We start from the raw sequence: 19,569 nt of genomic DNA on the forward strand, positions 1-19,569 counted from the left end.
TGGTAGAACTTCATATATTGGAAAGGAGTTGGTAATGCAAATGTTTCTTTACTAACAACGGTGAGATTTTTTGAAGATATAACAAAGAAGTTGAATGAGATCAGTGGTGTAATGTGGTGAACATTGACTTCCACAGAAATTCGATAAGGTGTCACAAAACAAACAGTTCCTTTGTATTTATTAAAGATTAATAGGGTCTGTTTAGTGTAGACAGGGAAAAACATTCCTGGTGGCTGGAAGGACAAGAACTAGAGAACACTGATTTAAAGATACAATGTTAGGAACAAAGGCAACAAGGGAAAAAAAAATTATACACAGCAAGTGGTGAGGGTCTAGAAAAAAACTGTCCAAAAGACAATTATGGCTTTCAATAGAAAACTGGATAATTATGAAGAGAAAAATATTTTCACCAAGCTGCTCTTAAGGAGAGGTTGTACTGATAGGAAAGCCAGAATGACTATGTTGTGACTACTCCATTCTTCTCCTATTATCCTCCTCAGTGTAAATAGTGCTCAGTTAGAGTTGCAAGCATGCACTTTATTTTTGTCTTTTCCGCCACATCAGCTTCAGCAGTCCATGTGGCTTTTCTTCAGTTGAAACTAATTCCAACATAGAGTGGATGCTGCCATGTTTTCAGTTCTGAAACATTTGGTGATTCTGATGATTCAACACTTGATGGGAAATAATCTTCGCTTTTGAACATGTGATTTTTAAACAGGCCTTGTGGATATGTGTGTAGGTCACTTTGCTCTGGAGGGTATTTCACACACTCCTGTGTTGTTGGAAGCACTAGCTTTCAGACCGCCGCTCCTGTGTTGTTGATATTGGACAGACAATGAGGAGTCACGAGGTGAGTTATTCATCACTGAATTCCTAGCCTTTGAATTGCTCTTACAGGCTCTGAATTTAATTCCAGCTGTTCCAATTCAGTTTCTGGTCAATAGTAGCACCCAGGATGTTGACAGTAGATGCTTCAGTAATAGTGATGGCATTGAATGTCAAGCATGGTTGAAGTTTCCTTATGATGGTCATTGCCTGGCACATGTGTGGCACAAATGTTACTTGCCACTTATCAATCCAAGCCCGGATACTGTCCAGATCTCATTACATATGACTACAAACTTCTTTGGAATTAGAATGAGGAGTCTGAGGAGTCACGAATGGTGCTGACCATTGTGCAATCATCAGTGAATATCCATACTTCTGACCTTACAATGGAGGAAGGGTCATTGCTGAATCAGTTGAAGGTGGCTGAGCCATAAACATGACCCTGAGGAACTTCTGCAGTTATATCCTGGGCTGAAGTGAGTGACCACTTATGGCTACAACGGTATTCCTTTCTTCTAGGCCTGACTCCAAATAGCAGAAAGCCTTCCCTTTGATTTCCATTGACTTGAGTTTTACTAGGGATCCTTGATGCTACTCTTTATCAAATGATGCATCAATGTCAAGGAATTGCTTTCATCTCACCTCTGGAGTTCAGCTGTTTTGTCCATACTTGAGCCAATCCTACAATAGGATCCAAAGTTGAGTGGTCTTGCTTAAACCGAAACTGAGCAGTCGTGCGCAAGCTGCTGATGAGCACTGATGATGATTCCTTCAATTTTAAAATGGACTGACAGCATGGTAATTGGCCAGGTTCGATTTGTCTTGCTACTGAAGACTAAACATAGCTGGGCAATTTCCCATACTGCTGGGAAGATACGAGCACCTTAGCTGTTTTGGAACAGCTTAATAAGGACATGGCTAGTTCTAGCATACAATTCTTCAGTACGACTGGTGGAATTTTGTCAGATCCAAAATCTTTGTCATATCCACCACCTTCAGATATTTCTTGATGTCATGAGGAATAAATCAAATTGGTTGAAAATTGGCATCTATGGTACTGGGGACCTCAGGAAAAGTCCAAGATGGATTGCCCACTTCTGGCTTAAGATGAATGTAAATGCATCAGCCTTATCTTTTGCACAGATGTACTGGGGTCCCCTATCATTGAAGATGTAAATATTTGTACATTATCCTATTCCTGTTACATGCTTAAATTTTTGACACCATTTACACAGAATGTGTGAGAGGACTGCAGAACTTATATCTGATTTATTTATTGTAGGATTACATAGCCCTTTCTATTGCATGTTAAATCCACTGTTTGGCATGCAAGTGGTTTTATGTTGCGTGTTGTTGTTGTATGTTATACGGGTTGATACCTCATTTTCGTATATGCCTGATGTTGCTTCTGGCATTTGTTCTTACACTCGGCACTGACCCTAAACTTAATGCTAACCCATTGGTCAGCCAGCTTGATGGTAACAGTACAGCAGAAATAATGCTGGGCCATGAAGTTGCAGATTCTTTGTGCTTTTTTATTTATTCATATTACATGGGTATTGCTGGCAAGGTCAGTATTTAGCAGATTGCTAGCTCTATTCAAATTCCCTCCCATTTAGCACGGTAGTACAGCCACACAATACAATAGGGGCTTTACTCAACATGAAGACACGACTTTGTCTCCACAAAGACTGAGCTGTCGTCAATCCTACCAATATTGCTGTGGACAGATGCATTTGCAACAAGTAGATTAGCGAAGATGAGATCAAGTAGGCATTTCGTTCTTGATGGTTCTCTCATCACTTCCTGCAGACTTAGTCTGACAGCTATGTCCTCCAAGACTCAGCCAACTTGGTCAGTAGTGCTACCAAATGATTCTTTTCATAATCATAGTCATTGAGTTATACAGCACAGAAACAGGCCCTTCTTGTCCACACTGACTAGATATCTAAGGTAATCTAGTCCCATTTGCCAGTAAGTGGCCCATATCCCTGTAAACCCTTCCTATTCACGTACCTATCCAGATGCCTTTTAAATGTTGTACCAGCCTCCACCACTTCCTCTGGCAACTCATTCCATACACACACCACCATCTGCATGAAAAGAATTGCCCCTTGGGTCCCTTTGAAATCTATCCTCTCTCACCTTAAACCTTTACCCTTTAGTTTTGGACTTCCCCTACCCTGGGAAAAAGACCTTGGCTATTCACCCTATCCATGCCCCACATGATTTAATAAACCTCTGTATAGTAATGAACATTTGAGTTTCCCATCTAAAGTTTACTCTGTGCTTTTGTAACCCTCAGTTCTTCTTCCATGGAGGAGTAGTGAGTTTTCTACAGCCATCAAATTTTTGACTGTAATAAAATTCATCAGCATATTTCATCATATTTAACAAACATCCACCCATGTAACATAATAGCAAGGCTTGCCAGAAAGTTACAATTCACAAGAATTAAGTTTTGCAACACATGTTGTGAAATCGTATTGTGAAATCTTAAACCTGCTCTGACAATTATTTTGACGAGATGTTTCAGCAAAGAAGAGAAAGCTAAGTATTTGTCAATCTCAAGTGTAAGCGTCACTATCAAGTTTGAAATTTATTGCCCAATCCTGATACTGGCCTCATTTTTGAACAACTCCAGCAAAAGAGTTGTCATAGTGGTTTGGTACAACTGAGTCAACCACGCTTGTGTGGGACTGGTATTTCCCTCCTTTAAAGACAGGAATAAACAAGTTGGGTTTTTACAATAATCCAACAACGCCATTCTCATTATCTGATTTTGCATTTTTAATAATTTATATTTAAATTCACACTGCACCCAAATAAAGTAAAATACTACAGAAGCTGGACATCTGAAGTAAAAATAAATAGTGCTAAACTGTACCTCGGCAGGTCTGGCAGCATCTGAAAAGAAAAAGTACCTAAAGTTCTGAAGAAGAGTCACATCAGACACAAAATATTTATGTTTCTCTCCCCAGATGCTGCCACACCCAGTTGAGTCTGTCCAGCATTTTGTACTTTTATTATACCCTCTGAATTACTACCTCACTGTACACAATAACACTTGTTTTCAGTCACTATCAAATGCAATGTGCTATGCTCAGCATATAATTATTTTAAAATATACATTGTTTACATTTTAGATTGAAATAGCTTTGTTCTATAGACAAGATTATGAAATTTAGTGATTTTGTAACAAAGTGATCCAAAGCTGTTATCTAGCTTGGCTGCTTTAAAGTGGGCAGATGATCTACAAAATCCAACTTCAATGAATTAATTATTCTGGTTATACCCGTACCTGACAATAGGTTGCAAGAATTAAAATTCACCAGCTTAATGAAACATCCATTAGTCGCTACGAATAGTGGGGGAAAAGGATAAATCTGCTGACACCAAACATAGTATTTCACTGACAAAAATAATGCAAGTGAAACCGCAGAATCATCTATTCTGTCTATTAGTGGTGTGATACAACAGTGCAATGCTCAACTAACAGTCTGCAGTGTGAAGGCAGATTAATTTCTTCGTCACTTCTCCCAGTCATCGTCCTGCTATGATTCATTGGTAGGTCAATGTTGAAGAATGAAATTTGATGTCTCCATTTTAAAATGCTACCAAAAGCAGCAAAATGGCAGCATACCTCTCTCAGTTATTTAATAACCATACAAAAATATGTTTTTATAACATTAGATTGAATGCTAATTTAGTCAGACCCTATTTAAAGTTTGACTTCTAATGGCCTGGTACAGCGTTTTGCTCTGCCCCAGACTATAAGACAGAAAATCATGTGCACAGCCCAGACCATCATGGAGGCCAACCTCCCAGCCATGGACTCCATTTGCATTGCTCGTTGTCACAAAAAAGCTTCCAACAACATCAAAGACTCCTCCTACCTCCCACCAGTAATGCTCTCTTCTAACCTCTTCTGTCAGGCAGAACATACAGAAGATTGAACACACATCCCAACAGGTTCAAGAACAGTTTCCTCCCTACTATTATTAGACTGCCGAAAGGACTATTAAACTTCAAATAACATTGATCTCATTGTATGCCGCGCCCTACCTAAGCACCATATGATCTATATTTCTTTGTTTACTATGATCTGTCTGTACTGTTTGCAAAACTAAGTTTTTCACTGCACTTAGGTACCTGTGATTACATTAAATCAAATCAGACCAAATCAAATCAAGATTTTGGAATTGTAGACATGATACCTCTTTTACTGGAATTATTAAGCAAAATTAGAATGAGCAGTTTAATAAAACTACATTACTGCATGTCTACAAGATATGCAGCACTTCACAACATGTGAAGGAGATTCCACCACGATCAAATATTATTTAGGTTGCTCCAAAAATTAAGTAACAACCTTTCTTCCACTACTTTTGAATCGATAATAAGGAATGCAAAGGCCTAATAGGTCAGAAATTGCTGTTAGAATAATGATGACTACCATTCTTGATGCATAAGAAAATTCTATAATGTTGTGATGCACCCCAAATTGTGTAACATCCATTCCACTCCAACATCAGTCTTGCAAAAACAGAACTTTGTCCTCTACTTCCCTTTAAGAAGCATGACATTTCTGATTCCTGGCAAAGATATAAATTAGTCTTGCCACAGCTATTCAGATATGTTCATGTTTTATGGTTCTGACATGTCAATTAATCTTGGAGGGCAAGAAAGGAAACAATTAAAACCATGGAAACCTCATTTCAGCAGGGCCTAAGTTGCTTCTTTCATAAATCTTTTATTTAATGTTTTACTTTTTATTTCTTCATTTTTCTCCCAATGTTTAATTTCTAGATCAACCAGTTTAGGAGGTCCCAGGTACATAATTGCCTTCATTGCAATATATTATCCTGCACTTCCAAAAACCGCAATGCAAAAATAACAGAATTTGTTATTTGTTATATTGTTGTTGAAGAATAAGGAAGGAAAATCCAATTTACAGTGCATCACCTTGAAATTTCCAGACCTCACAAGTACATAACAGAGTATCACCGAAATCTTGTGCCAAAATAAGAAAAGTATTATGAATAACAAGATAACAGTTGAAATCCTTACGGGCAAGTTGGCTCCTTCCTGCAGAGATCTTTGTTGCTGCATGCCATTTTGTAATCTGAATCTTTTGACAAAAAAATCAACAAGTCAGTTGTGTACAGATAAATATAAACACATGACATGTTTTGATTAGTCACCTTGTTTGTATTGGGTTTGGCCTAGAACCATTCATAGAGTCATAGAGATGTATAGCATGGGAATAGACCCTTCGGTCCAACTTGTCCATGCCAACCACATATCCCAACCCAATCTAGTCCCACCTGCCAGCACCTGGCCCATATCCCTCCAAACCCTTCCTATTCATATACCCATCCACATGCCTTTTAAAAGTTGCAATCATACTAGCCTCCACCACTTCCTCTGGCCAGAGTGGGACCATTCAGCGCAGCCATTTTGGTGCGAGCAATTTGGCGAAGCCTGTTTGGCGCAGCCTATTTTGCCGCAGACCCATTTAGGAGCAGAACTATTTTGGTGCAGATATACGGATAGTTATCAATGAAAATCAACATAATAGTAGGGCGGCGTTCAGGCTGTATTTCCAGAACATTTCAAATAATTCAAATAATTTATCATATGTTGTTTGTAACTTATTTGGGAGTAAAGCATACAACAGTGGGAACACACCTTTATCTATTTCCCCTAAAATAACATAAACTTGTGAAAATAGAGGTGGGGAAAAACTCGGCAATCCTTTTTCTTACAAATGTAAGAATTCTGCAGGTGGTGCCACCGCTGTCGGCTAGTAAAAATTGTTTTTCATTACATTCATTAACAGAATATGTTTTAAAGCTATCTGGAATTACAAGTTCTTCCAAATTTCTTGGATTTACTGGGTAAATAGCAATTTCTTTCCTTGTCCTACGAACCATCTTCTTCAGCGCTCTGCTGTTAGGCATCGTTTCGAAAAATTTTCTAGGCACTCGTTAATTACTTGTAAAGTTCCCTCAACAGTTGTTTTTCTTTGATGACTAGTTATTTTAATAATAACTACAAACTACTGGAAACTACCCATTTAATAATTCTACTATTATGTTGATTTTCGTTGATGATTACCATATATCTGCGCCAAAATAGTTCTGCACCTTAATGGGTCTGCGGCAAAATAGGCTGCGCCAAACAGACCGCGCCAAATCACTTGTGCCAAAATGGCTGCGCCGAATGATCCTAAATCCTCCTCTGGCAGCTCATTCCATACACATACCACCCTCTGTGTGAAAACGTTGCCCCTTAGATCTCTTTTCTATCTTACCCCTCTAACCCTAAACCCATGCCCTCTAGTTCTGGACTCCCCCACCCCAGGAATGAGACTTTGTCTATTTATCCTATCCATGCCCCTCATGATTTTGTAGACCTCTATAAGGTTACCCCTCAGCTGCTGATGCTCTAGGGAAAACAGCCCTAGCCTATTCAACCACTCCCTATAGCTCAAATCCTCCAACCCTGGCAACATCCTTGTAAATCTTTTCTGAACCCTTTCAAGTTTCACAACATCATTCCAATAGGAAGGAGACTGAATTGCATGCAATATTCCAAAAGTAGCTTAACCAATGTCCTGTACAACCGCAACATGACCTCCCAATTCCTGTACTCAGTACTCTGACCAATAAATTCCCACAGAGACAAAGGTTACCTGTCCCATTGGATGGAACCTTATTGAGACAATGGAGATATTGGCCATTGGCTGTGAATTGTGCCTTTTTCTAGAAGGCCAACCATATCTTGTACTTAACAAGCCTTCCCCCAGGATCAAAGACTCCAAGGATGGGAAATCCTGCTCATTGAGGGTTGCTGGTTACAAATGTTGGCAGTTCTTCTGTACTTAACAGCCTCACTGAGACAGTGGTGGCTGTGACCAGTACTGCATCCACCCAAGGCCCAGTTAGAGGAAGAATCGCAAGCACAGCTGAATTATGAAAGGTAGGCAGCTTGTATGGGAAGGGTTGCATGGGAATTTTGGGGAGGCAGTCAGAAACACGTGCAGAAGTGGGCTTTTAGAAGGGACCCCTTCCCAATACTAGGTCCATCAATTCAGTATTAAGTGCACTGAGCCAGTGACCTCTCCTCCTCAACCTTTCCCTCTCAATTCTGAGATCCCACAATCAAACATAGTAGGATTTGCATGTCATGTTCTCCAAATGGAAGGCCTTCCCCTCACCCCCCAAACACTTCCGTGTCATTAATGCCAACCACGGCTCAATTAAGTCCTTATGTGGGTGCTAATTGCCCACTTAGAGGCCTCAATTCGCTATGGGGCAGGAAGGCTATCCTCGGGCATTCATGCCACCAATTTAAGGAGGAGAGTGACAGAATCCACATGCACCATTTTCTTCACCAATAAAATGGCCTCTTTTGGCAAATGTACCCACACAGTGGAAAGGGGAAGATTTTGTCCATTATGGTGATTCTTTACTCAAGTTATTCAAGACTAATCCCACTGCTTTACATCATGCCCCTGATTCAAATATATATAGCTGAATTCCCCTCGCAAGATATCATGAGATCTGTCTCAATCACTCTGTGGTAAAGTATTCCACATTCAAACAATCATCTTTATAACAATATGGGCCATGTTGTCCTTCTCAGCAATACCACTAAATCTACAGCCACTGCCTCACTAGCTTTCTAATCAGGAATAATGGTCTTTCCCTATTCTTTCCACCAAAATCCTTCAGAAAATATCAATTTAATCTTCTCTTACCCTTTTCTTTCTCTACAGTAAAATAGTCTCACTAGCTCATGTCTATCCTAATGACAATTTCCCAATATTGGCATTCAATTACCTGCTTATGTCTTCCTGAATCTTTTGATGTCCTCCTCTTTGTTTGTTAATCTTATTTTCGTGTTGGTACTAAATTTCAAGATTGTGCTGCATATACCAAAGTCAAATGACTTATGTATACCTAGAAAAAAAGGTTTCAATATTTATGGATGAATTAATAAACAACAGCAGTGCTATTTACACCATTAATTCTAATGAGTGTTTTTCTAACGTGTAGCAAACAAAAGCTTATGGGGTATGACAAGTAGATGATCCATGGCATATTTTCACTAGCCTAAATGACCTGCCTTGAAGGCATTTGAGAAAACAATGCATTCAAGAATGCACTTACCTTCCATGTAATGCATACATAGGTGTAAATAAGCCTCAAACTTCCCTGCATTGAGTGAAATTGGTTGAGAAAGATTCATTAGATTGGCTCAACATTTTTCGATTGCAGATTGGCTGCCTGAGTGAAGCCCTAATTAAATACATTGATCAAGACCACCTTGCCTGTTGACCAGGAAGCAATTCCATGATTCTGCAAGGTCCACCCAGTGCCTTTTGCCTTACGGACAAAAGTAGAGGCATAAATCAGAAAGCTGGATACAATTAATGGACCATTGTTTACCAGAGGGTATTTCCTAACTCGAATGGTGTTCGTCATATAAGGATGGCCCCATATCATCCTTCATCCAATGATCTGGCAGAAACAGCACTTTGAAAGCAGGCTTAAACAAACAGCCTACAACTTCACTCGATACCAAACTATCCCAGTTTCCGGTTGATTATAGGACCACTCTCACGCAACTTATTGCAGCAGGGTTGCTAATGGGGAGAAGACTCCGCATCAGGTTAAAGCTGATCTTCCTGGACTCGGTGGGTTGGGGGTGAGGGGGGGGGGTGGTACGCCAATGCCAGACACCAAAACTCCACTAAACAAGAGAGACAGTTTACTTCAGGGAACAAACTTTGATGTAGGAATGGTCCCGCATGTGTAATAGGCATGATCGCTATGAGGTCAAGTCCAGTGACATATAAGGTTTGAGTAGATGGAACAATCCTGAACAAGCAAGTGGACGATATGAAACCTGTAAAATATGCCTGGCTCCTCCGCTCCCTTACCAACTGTTCTGGAACTCGTGGGTTCTCCCTCTCGATCAAGCATTGAAGATACCTTGCAATCTGAATTGGACACAATGCATATAGCTGCCTTAATACCTTTGCCACCTAAATAGGGGAATGAATTTCTTCCAAGAATTCCAAGCTCCGGGCACAAGAGGTGAGCCTCTGTGTATTACATGCTACATGTATCAGAGACAGAGGTGGAGGAACCTGATCTGATGGTAATTTGCCTCAGGAGGGGCTATAAAAAACAGCCAGCCTGTGTCCTCAGACTCAGAGAGGGAGAGATGCAATGATTGTAACATGATGAGCCAGGTCGATCTCATAGAATGTGAGTTCCCTGGCTGGGGCTGTTAATCTGGTCCAATCAAAGAGCCCTGGCTGACAGGTATAAACAGGAGTGTCAGAAGAGTGTCAGACCTGTTCACTATGGCATCTGGCCCTGCGGGACCTGGAGCAGTGTCAAAACTCTCCACATGTAGATAAAGGGTGACCTGACGATAGGATCCTGGCCTCTGTGGAATTATTTCAGAGATTAATTCATGGGATGGCTGGATTGTCCTATTGGAAGGATATTGAGAAGATTGGACCTCTATTCCCTAGCGTTTAGAAGAATGTTGCTCATTGCTTTCACTTGTTCCTTCAAATTGTCTTTTGTGGACTTTTCTGCATTTTCCCAGTGTTGCATTGGCTTTTCCTATCTGGAGTTGAGAGTGTGTTACTGGAAAAGCACAGAAGCTCAGGCAGCATCCGAGAAGCAGGAAAATTAACGCTTCGGGCCGGAGCCCTTCATCAGGAATGATGGCTCCGGCCCGGAATGTCAATTTTCCTGCTCCTCGGATGCTACCTGACCTGCTGTGCTTTTCCAGCAACACACTCTCAACTCTGATTTCCAGCATCGGCAGACCTCACTGTTTCCCTATCTGGAGTCCAAGGCTTAGCTGGGCTTTGAAGTACATATAAAAAAAACTGCAAATGCTTCAAATCAGAAACAAAAACAAATTCCCGAAAGAATTTAGCAGGTCTGGTAGCATCTTCAGACAGAAATCAGACTTAACGTTTCAGGTCCAGTGACCGTTCTTCAGAACTTGAACTACATCACCTGCTGCTCTGTGCTGCTACAAGCTTCTATTCAGATTTTTCCCAGTTCTGGATTGACCTCATCTTTTGCCCATAGCACTTCAATGTCATTGAATTTCAGTTTAGGTGCTCCATACTGTTTGTCTCCAGTCCCATGCCATCAAGTAGTTAAGATCAGGTCAACACTCAGGTGCATGAACATAAACAAACTTGATTGAACATTGCTATATATATATGTGGGATGACAAGACAGGGCATATTCTGCATCTCTATAGACTGGTTCAAGTTCCACATGATCTGATGTCACGGTGGCATAAATGCTTATGCACACTGAAGAACTAGGAATGTGGCACCAGTATTCCAAAGAGGAAAATGAGGTCGCTGACCAGGAGTTACATTCAAATTCGACATTAAACAAAGATGCAACATCAGGAGCAACAAGCCAGACAGAACCTCATTGACACTCACATTCAATAGATCTGAGTTGGGTGAAGTGATTGTTTATTGATTGTAAATTTGCTTCTCAGAAGGGAAGCAGCTTTATTTATTCCCATCAGCAAATGCAGCTTTTCTTCACTTTTTATGCTGTTCAAGAAAAGTTAACATTTTTGACTCTTTTATGACTTGGAAAGAATAGATAGAATTCTAACATGACATGTTGCTAAGAAAAGATAGCCTGTATGGTTTAATTCTTGAATCTGTAGCTACAATGACAACCAATCAAACTCATGTAAAATAACAACATGTTTCTGAATGTGAAATTCTACTTTGTATAAAGTGTTACCCATGCCACCAAACGGCTTCAGTGGCCTTTTCTTGTTTCTGTCCTTCTACAAACTCTGAAGTGCTATTTATTACTGGCAGCACTGACCTAGGACACCACTGAGCTTAAATAAGCTGTCAGTGGCAGAAGTTCCAGAAGATCCGGCTGTGGCAAATACTTCCATCACCAGAGAGGCAAGACAGCATGAGAATGATACAGTAGATTACACAGTTAATTTACTAAAGCTCAAATGAGAAATCCTCTATGAATCTCCCTAAAATATTCACTTTGTTGATTTTGGTAAAATTCAGTCCATTACTCTAATTGAGATCAAAACAATGCTTCATAACTTCACAGTTTTGCCCTCAATGTGTAGATTTAGACAGCTCATGACATTACTGGATTTTTTTCAACTTTCTTAAATTCTTATGCTACCTTCAATGGAGCACACACATATACCCCCCAAGGTTTCTGCTGTTCCATTAAGTTTAGTTCATATTGCAATTTTGCTCTTCATACTTTTGCATTTTTCTGCATTAAACTTCATCTGTAATTATCAATCATACTCTACGTCCCTTTAAAAATGATCACTTTCTTTCTTATGATTTGCTATAATTGGAAGTTTTGTGTTAGTCGCAAATTTTGAAATTGTAATCTACATATCCAAAAATAAATATCATGAGAACCAGTGATTCTAATACTAATCCCTGGGGAACATCACTTCCTTGAGGCTTAAAATAGTTATGCAGCATTAGTTTACTGTCACTGAGCCTATTTCTTGAATTTGTTTCAAGCATGGATGTAACATTTTGCAATTCTCTGGTTCTCTGACACTACCCTCATATCCAAGAAGGATCGGAAGGTGAGGCTCAGCGTCTCTGCGCTTTCCAATCTTATTTCCCTCAGCAGCCTTGGATGATTCCATTCAGGCCTGGTAACTTAACAACCTTAATGTATAATCAACCTTTCTAGAACCTGGTGTTTATCCACTTTTTGCCCATCCAGTGTTTCAATTATCTCCTTACTCACCACAACTTTGCAGCATCATCTCTCTTGTTAAAGACAAAGGCAAACAACTCACTTCAAACATCAGCTATTTCTTCTGTCCAGGTCAAAATACATCAAGGCAGTTAGAAAATTAGCTCTTGAAAACTATTAAATCGCAGGCAAAAATGCAATCATGACCAATCAGAAAAATGTTGATTCGGTAAGTGGGATACATAGATGATTGAAGAAGTGTTCCTCCTATCACAGGTTGGTACTCATTCATGTTTACTGCTGGAAGGCTCACTAGTGAAGGGAGAACAGCTGTGATAGAAGCAGCTAAGAAGTGGCAGTGTGAACATGTCACTGGGCTACCATCAACAGAGACTAGATGGGGCAGGGGAAGGGTTCCATCAGCTGTGCCAGTGCCTTCAGAGGGGTGGTGGGGTGGGCGTTGCCATTGACCACATCTAGTCTTGAGGAGTACTATTGGTAGAATAATAGGGGTGGGGTGGTGGAAAACATAATCTGGGAGAAGAAGGGGTTTGCAACAAGGGGCAAGGTTTGCAACAAGGTGAAGACAAAGCTTGGGAAAGGTAACGAAGGGACTGCAAAGGGAATGGGGAGGCTGAAGAAGATGAGGAAGGGGGCTGATGGGGGGAAAGGAAGATGAATACAAGAAATGAAAGGAAAGGGATGGCAAGACGATGAGAGGAAAAGAGCTCTAAGGAGGGAAAAGAGTCCAGTGACCGCTTGAAAAGGGGACAATAAAGACGGCCAAAGATGTGGAATGCAAAAAGAAATTCAAGAAGGGAAGAAAAGGGCTGCAAGGTGAGGATAAAGGTTCTGCAAGGTCCGGTGTTGTAAAGGGTGAAGAAGATGGCTGAAAGAGAAGTGAGGGCAGAAGAGGGCTGCAAGTAAAAGTTGTTAGGAAAAGGAGACTTCAGGGTGAGAGTAGAAAAGGGGGCTGCAAATGACAAAAAATGGATTTACAGCTGTCAACAAAGACTCAACTAACCCAAAGCCAGAAAAGAACTAAATGTCAATGAGGCAATAGATGTCTTGAAAATGAACGTGGAATCTCTAGCATAAGGTCTAATATCTTCAGGAGCCACTGTACGGAAAAAAAGTGTAGCGGATTCTTTTATAATAAAATGATGTCAAATGTGAAACATCAACTTGAGATTGAGAACACAGTTGCAGTAAAAAGGGTAGTAACAGCTTGAGTAAAATCCTTCAGACATGTGCATATGGAATTGCACTAACTACAATCTCACCAGTTTTCACAAATTATGTTTATGGTGATAGGTTTTTTTGCTTAGAGATGTATTTCAGTTCTTTCAGAAAAAAACGTCTGTTGCAAACTTATTCCTGTTGTCGTCTCGTGATTTGAATATTGTGGTGTCTGAGAAACTAATGCTTTCCTTGTATGTTGCAACTTTATGTTTAATATGGGGATGATAATTGCGGATATTGATGAATTCTTCTCAATGTGTTAGTCAGTGCAATAATTCTTATGTTAATAAATAAAACAAAAGCTAATGTTATTACATTACTGCATTACCTAACAAAGGAGCTAGTGAGAATGATAGACCCCAAGAAAACCAAAAGGTGGCACCCTAAAATCAAAAAGTACACCCTTAGAAAATCTCAAGAACAGCCCTCAAAAGAATTATTTTGATGCCTGTTCTGGCTTCAAGAAAGAATACTCTTTTTGATTCCTTGTTGGCCTCATTCCTTCTTGAATTATCCTTTTATTACTCATATGCCTTTGGAATATTTTTGAATCCTCTTTAAAGTTAGCTTCCAGTTTCTTCTAATACTCTCTCTTTGATATGTTTGTCCTTTCTTACACTCTGTGTGCGTTTTCTATATTCAATACTGTTGTCACTTGCAATATAAACCGGATAACTGGCATATACATCTTTTTCTTGCTTAGTCTTTAATCATTGTCTAAGCATAAACAATGTTGGTCAACCTTCAGCCTTCTCATCTTAAAAAAAGAGATATAGCCTGATCATCCTTTCCTGATGGTATAATCTTATACAGAATGGTATAGCACAGGTGGCGATTATTTATGTTGTTGTGCTTGAGGCCAGTACTTTGAAAATATGATTTAAATAGTTCATTGCTCTCCCTCTCTTTTCCTATTAGAGTTATAGAGTCATAGAGATGTACAGCATGGAAACAGACCCTTCGGTCCAACCCGTCCATGCCGATCAGATATCCCAACCCAATCTAGTCCCACCTGCCAGCACCCAGCCCATATCCCTCCAAACCCTTCCTATTCATATACCCATCCAAATGCCTCTTAAATGTTGCAATTATACCAGCCTCCACCACATCCTCTGGCAGCTCATTCCATACACGTACCAACCTCTGCGTGAAAACGTTGCCCCTTAGGTCTTTTTTATATCTTTCCCCTCTCACCCTAAACCTATGCCCTCTTGTTCTGGACTCCCCAACCCCAGGGAAAAGACTTTGTCTATTTATCCTATCCATGCCCCTCATAATTTTGTAAACTTCTATAAGGGCACCCCTCAGCCTCCGACGCTCCAGGGAAAACAGCCCCAGCCTCTTCAGCCTCTCCCTGTAGCTCAGATCCTCCAACCCTGGCAACATCCTTGTAAGTCTTTTCTGAATACTTTCAAGATTCACAACATCTTTCCAATAGGAAGGAGACCAGAATTGCACGCAATATTCCAATAGTGGCCTAACCAATGTCCTGTACAGCCGCAACATGACCTCCCAACTCCTGTACTTAATACTCTGACCAATAAAGGAAAGCATACCAAACGCCTTCTTCACTATCCTATCTACCTGCGACTCCACTTTCAAAGAGCTATGAACCTGCACTCCAAGGTCTCTTTGTTCTGCAACACTCCCTAGGACCTTACCATTAAGTGTATAAGTCTTGCTAAGATTTGCTTTCCCAAAATGCAGCACCTCGCATTTATCTGAATTAACACCATCTGCCACTTCTCAGCCCATTGGCCCATCTGGTCAAGATCCTGTTGTAATCTGAGGTAACCCTCTTCACTGTCCACTACACCTCCAATTTTGGTGTCATCTGCAAACTTACTAATTGCACCTCTTATGCTCGCATCCAAATCACTTATGTAAATGACAAAACATAGAGGGCCCAGCACCGATCCTTGTGGCACTCCACTGGTCACAGGCCTCCAGTCTGAAAAACAACCCTCCACCACCACCCTCTGTCTTCTACCTTTGAGCCAGTTCTGTATCCAAATGGCTAGTTCTCCCTGTATTCCATGAGATCTAATCTTGCTAATCGGTCTCCCATGGGGAACCTTGTCAAACGTCTTACTGAAGTCCATATAGATCACATCTACTGCTCTGCCCTCATCAATCTTCTTTGTTACTTCATCAAAAAACTCAATCAAGTTTGTGAGACATGATTTCTCACACACAAAGCCATGCTGACTATCCCGAAATAGTCCTTGCCTTTCCAAATACATGTACATCCTGTCCCTTAGGATTCCCTCCAACAACTTGCCCACCACCGAGGTCAGGCTCACTGGTTTATTGTTCCCTGACTTCTCCTTACCACCCTTCTTAAAGAGTGGCACCACGTTTGCCAACCTCCAGTCTTCTGGCACCTCACCTGTGACTATCGATGATACAAATATCTCAGCAAGAGGCCCAACAATCACTTCTCTAGCTTCCCACAGAGTTCTCGGGTACACCTGATCAGGTCCTGGGGATTTATCCACCTTTATGCGTTTCAAGGCATCCAGCACTTCCTCCTCTGTAATCTGGACATTTTGCAAGATGTCACCATCTATTTCCCTACAGTCTATATCTTCCATATCCTTTTCCACAGTAAATACTGATGCAAAATATTCATTTAGTATCTCCCCCATTTTCTGTGGCTCCACACAAAGGCCGCCTTGCTGATCTTTGAGGGGCCCTATTCTCTCCCTAGTTACCCTTTCGTCCTTAATATATTTGTAAAAACCCTTTGGATTCTTAATTATATTTGCCAAAGCTTTCTCATGTCCCCGTTTTACCGTCCTGATTTCCCTCTTAAGTATACTCCTACTTACTTTATACTCTTCTAAGGATTCACTCGATCTATCCTGTCTGTACCTGACATATGCTTCCTTCTTTTTCTTAACCAAACCGTCAATTTCTTTCGTCATCCAGCATTCCCTATAGTTACCAGCCTTCCCTTTCACCCTGACAGGAATATACTTTCTCTGGATTCTTGTTATCTCATTTCTGAAGGCTTCCCATTTTCCAGCCGTCCCTTTACCTGCGAACATCTGCCTCCAATTAGCTTTTGAAAGTTCTTGCCTAATACTGTCAAAATTGGCCTTTCTCCAATTTAGAACTTCAAGTTTTAGATCTGGTCTATCCTTTTCCATCACTATTTAAAACGAATACAATTATGGTCACTGGCCTCAAAGTGCTCCCCTCAGTCACCTACCCTGCCTTATTTCCCAAGAGTAGGTCAAGTTTTGCACCTTCTCTGGTAGGTACATCCACATACTGAATCAGAAAATTGTCTTGTACACACTTAAGAAATTCCTCTCCATCTAAACCTTTAAAACTAAGGCAGTCCCAGTCGATGTTTGGAAAGTTAAAATCCCCTACCATAACCACCCTATTATTCTTACAGATAGCTGAGATCTCCTGACAAGTTTGTTTCTCAATTTCCCTCTGACTATTGAGGGGTCCATAATACAATCCCATTAAGGTGATCATCCCTTTCTTATTTCTCAGTTCCACCCAAATAACATCCCTGGATGTATTTCTGGGAATATCCTCCCTTAGCACAGCTGTAATGCTATCCCTTATCAAAGATGCCACTCCCCCTCCTCTCTTGCCTCCCTTTCTATCCTTCCAGTAGCATTTGTATCCTGGAACATTCAGCTGCCAGTCCTGCCCATCCCTGAGCCATGTTTCCTTAATTGCTATGATATCCCAGTCCCATGTTCCTAGCCATGCCCTGAGTTCATCTGCCTTCCCTGTTCGGCCCCTTGCATTGAAACAAATGCATTTTAAATTATTAGTCCTACCTTGTCCCTGCCTGCCCTGACTGTTTTTCTCACTTCTGTTCTCAGCTGTACCAGTCTCAGATCGATCTCTTTCCTCACTATCTCCCTGGGTCCTACCCCTCCACCTTACTAGTTTAAATCCTCCCAAGCAGTTCTAGCAAATTTCTCTGCCAGTATATTAGTCCCCTTCCAATTTAGGTGCAATCTGTCCTTCTTGTACAGGTCACTTCTACCCCAAAAGAGATTCCAATGATCCAAAAATGTGATTCCTTCTCCCATACACCAGCTCCTCAGCCATGCATTCATCTGCTTTATCCTCCTATTCCTGCCCTCACTCGCTCATAGCACTGGGAGTAATCCAGATATTACTACCCTTGAGGACCTCCTTTTTAAAATTCTACCTAACTCTCTGTACTTTCCCTTCAGAGTCTCAACCTTTTCCCTTCCAATGTCGTTGGTTCCAATGTGGACAATGACCTCCTGCTGGCCCCTCTCCCCCGTGAGAACATTCTGCACCCTCTCTGAGACATCCTTGATCCTGGCACCAGGGAAACAACACACCATTCTGCTTTTTCTCTGCTGGCCACAGAAACGTCTGTCTGTACCTCGGACTACAGAATCCCCTAGCACAATTGATCTCTTTGAAGCCGACGTACCCCTCGTTGCATTTGAGCCAGTCTCAATGCCAGAAACTTGGCTGTTTGTGTTACGTTCCCCTGAGAATCCATCACCCCCTACATTTTCCAAAACAGCATACCTGTTTGAAATGGGTATATCCACAAAAGACTCTGGAGATAAGACTCCAGAGACTTATTTCCAAAAACATATAATCAAGAAAGAATCCACTATACTCACTACTGCAGCCTTTCTATTGGACAGACTCAAAACAACAATTAACTTATCTGATTCTGTGCTGTGAACTTCGCCCAACAGTTCCTCCTAGATTAGTTGTGAATTTCACTGTTTGTTAATTTTCCCAGATGCACTCCAATATCCAGCGATACACGAATTCAAACAGCAAAGCAATTGCACAGCAATTTTTTCTTTGGCTAATATTTATCCAATTCCCTCATGAAAGCTTTCATTTCTGCTTTTCTATATATGTTTCTAATTTAATTTACCCTCAAATGCATGTTATTCTTCTCAATTACTCCCTCTGATCGTAGGAACAAATTTCAAATTCACAGCACCCTCAGTAACTCTACTCAGTTTCACTACATAACTGTAACGTTCTCACCCTAGTACCATTCAGGTAAATCTCTACTGCATCCTCATCAAGGCCTTGGAATCTTTCCTAAAGTTAGTGTCCTTGCTCCCATACTTCTGTTCAATATATTTCCAAAAAAAGGCCACTTCCTCTCTCTAATCATGATCCTTCTACAGGGGCAAATGGGAACCTTTCATTTCTTACGTTCCAGTGCAGCCAGTCTCCTAGCTTTATTCATTATTAGAAATTGCAAAATTTCTGCAAAATCACCTTGCAAAATTGCTCCTAAATGAACCTGAGAGAAGATTATGATTTCTCACCTTTACATCAACATTCTGTTTGTAGCCTATGGTTCAGAATGCATTTCTTTATGATTATTGATCTTTGCAGTATTGCTTATTTATCTCAGTCAAGCCGTGATATGAATGCCAATATTGTGATAAAGTTCTGACAGAATATCGAGCGGACAATATCTGAACAGTGATAGTGAAATTCTGTTCCATTCATACTGATGGAAGCATTCTAATTCCTTTTTGGGAGATGGTGTTTTTGCTTAAGTTCTGTGTACGTGTTTAAGGGAAGGTGTGCCCATCATCTATGCAAATACTTCACACAGCCAGTACTGGCAGATCTTTGTGTACCCTGGGAATCAGCACTATAGTGTCAGTAATAAATATACATGTCGATCTGGATGTACTTTAAACTTTATACTTTTGGTATCATCCGTACTTATCTT

At 40.6% G+C, this 19,569-nt stretch overlaps 1 protein-coding gene across 3 annotated transcripts in view; it reads right to left on the minus strand.

Annotated features, from left to right (window-relative positions):
- Positions 1 to 19,569, minus strand: part of LOC122564409 (uridine phosphorylase 1-like) — a 117,743-nt gene that overhangs the window by 74,121 nt on the left and 24,053 nt on the right. For all 3 annotated transcript variants that reach the window (XM_043719225.2, XM_043719222.2, XM_043719223.2), the window contains exons 2-3: positions 8,676 to 8,795; positions 5,899 to 5,959 (exon numbers count right to left, since the gene is read on the minus strand). In XM_043719225.2, the coding sequence (XP_043575160.1) occupies positions 5,899 to 5,945 (47 nt within the window). In that variant the 5' untranslated portion in view covers positions 5,946 to 5,959; positions 8,676 to 8,795. The remainder of the gene's footprint in view (positions 1 to 5,898; positions 5,960 to 8,675; positions 8,796 to 19,569) is intronic.

The sequence above is a fragment of the Chiloscyllium plagiosum genome, unplaced genomic scaffold (genome assembly GCF_037043375.1).
Source record: "Chiloscyllium plagiosum isolate Xiang-an unplaced genomic scaffold, Cpla_swu_hap1 HiC_scaffold_34, whole genome shotgun sequence".
NCBI lineage: Eukaryota > Metazoa > Chordata > Chondrichthyes > Orectolobiformes > Hemiscylliidae > Chiloscyllium > Chiloscyllium plagiosum.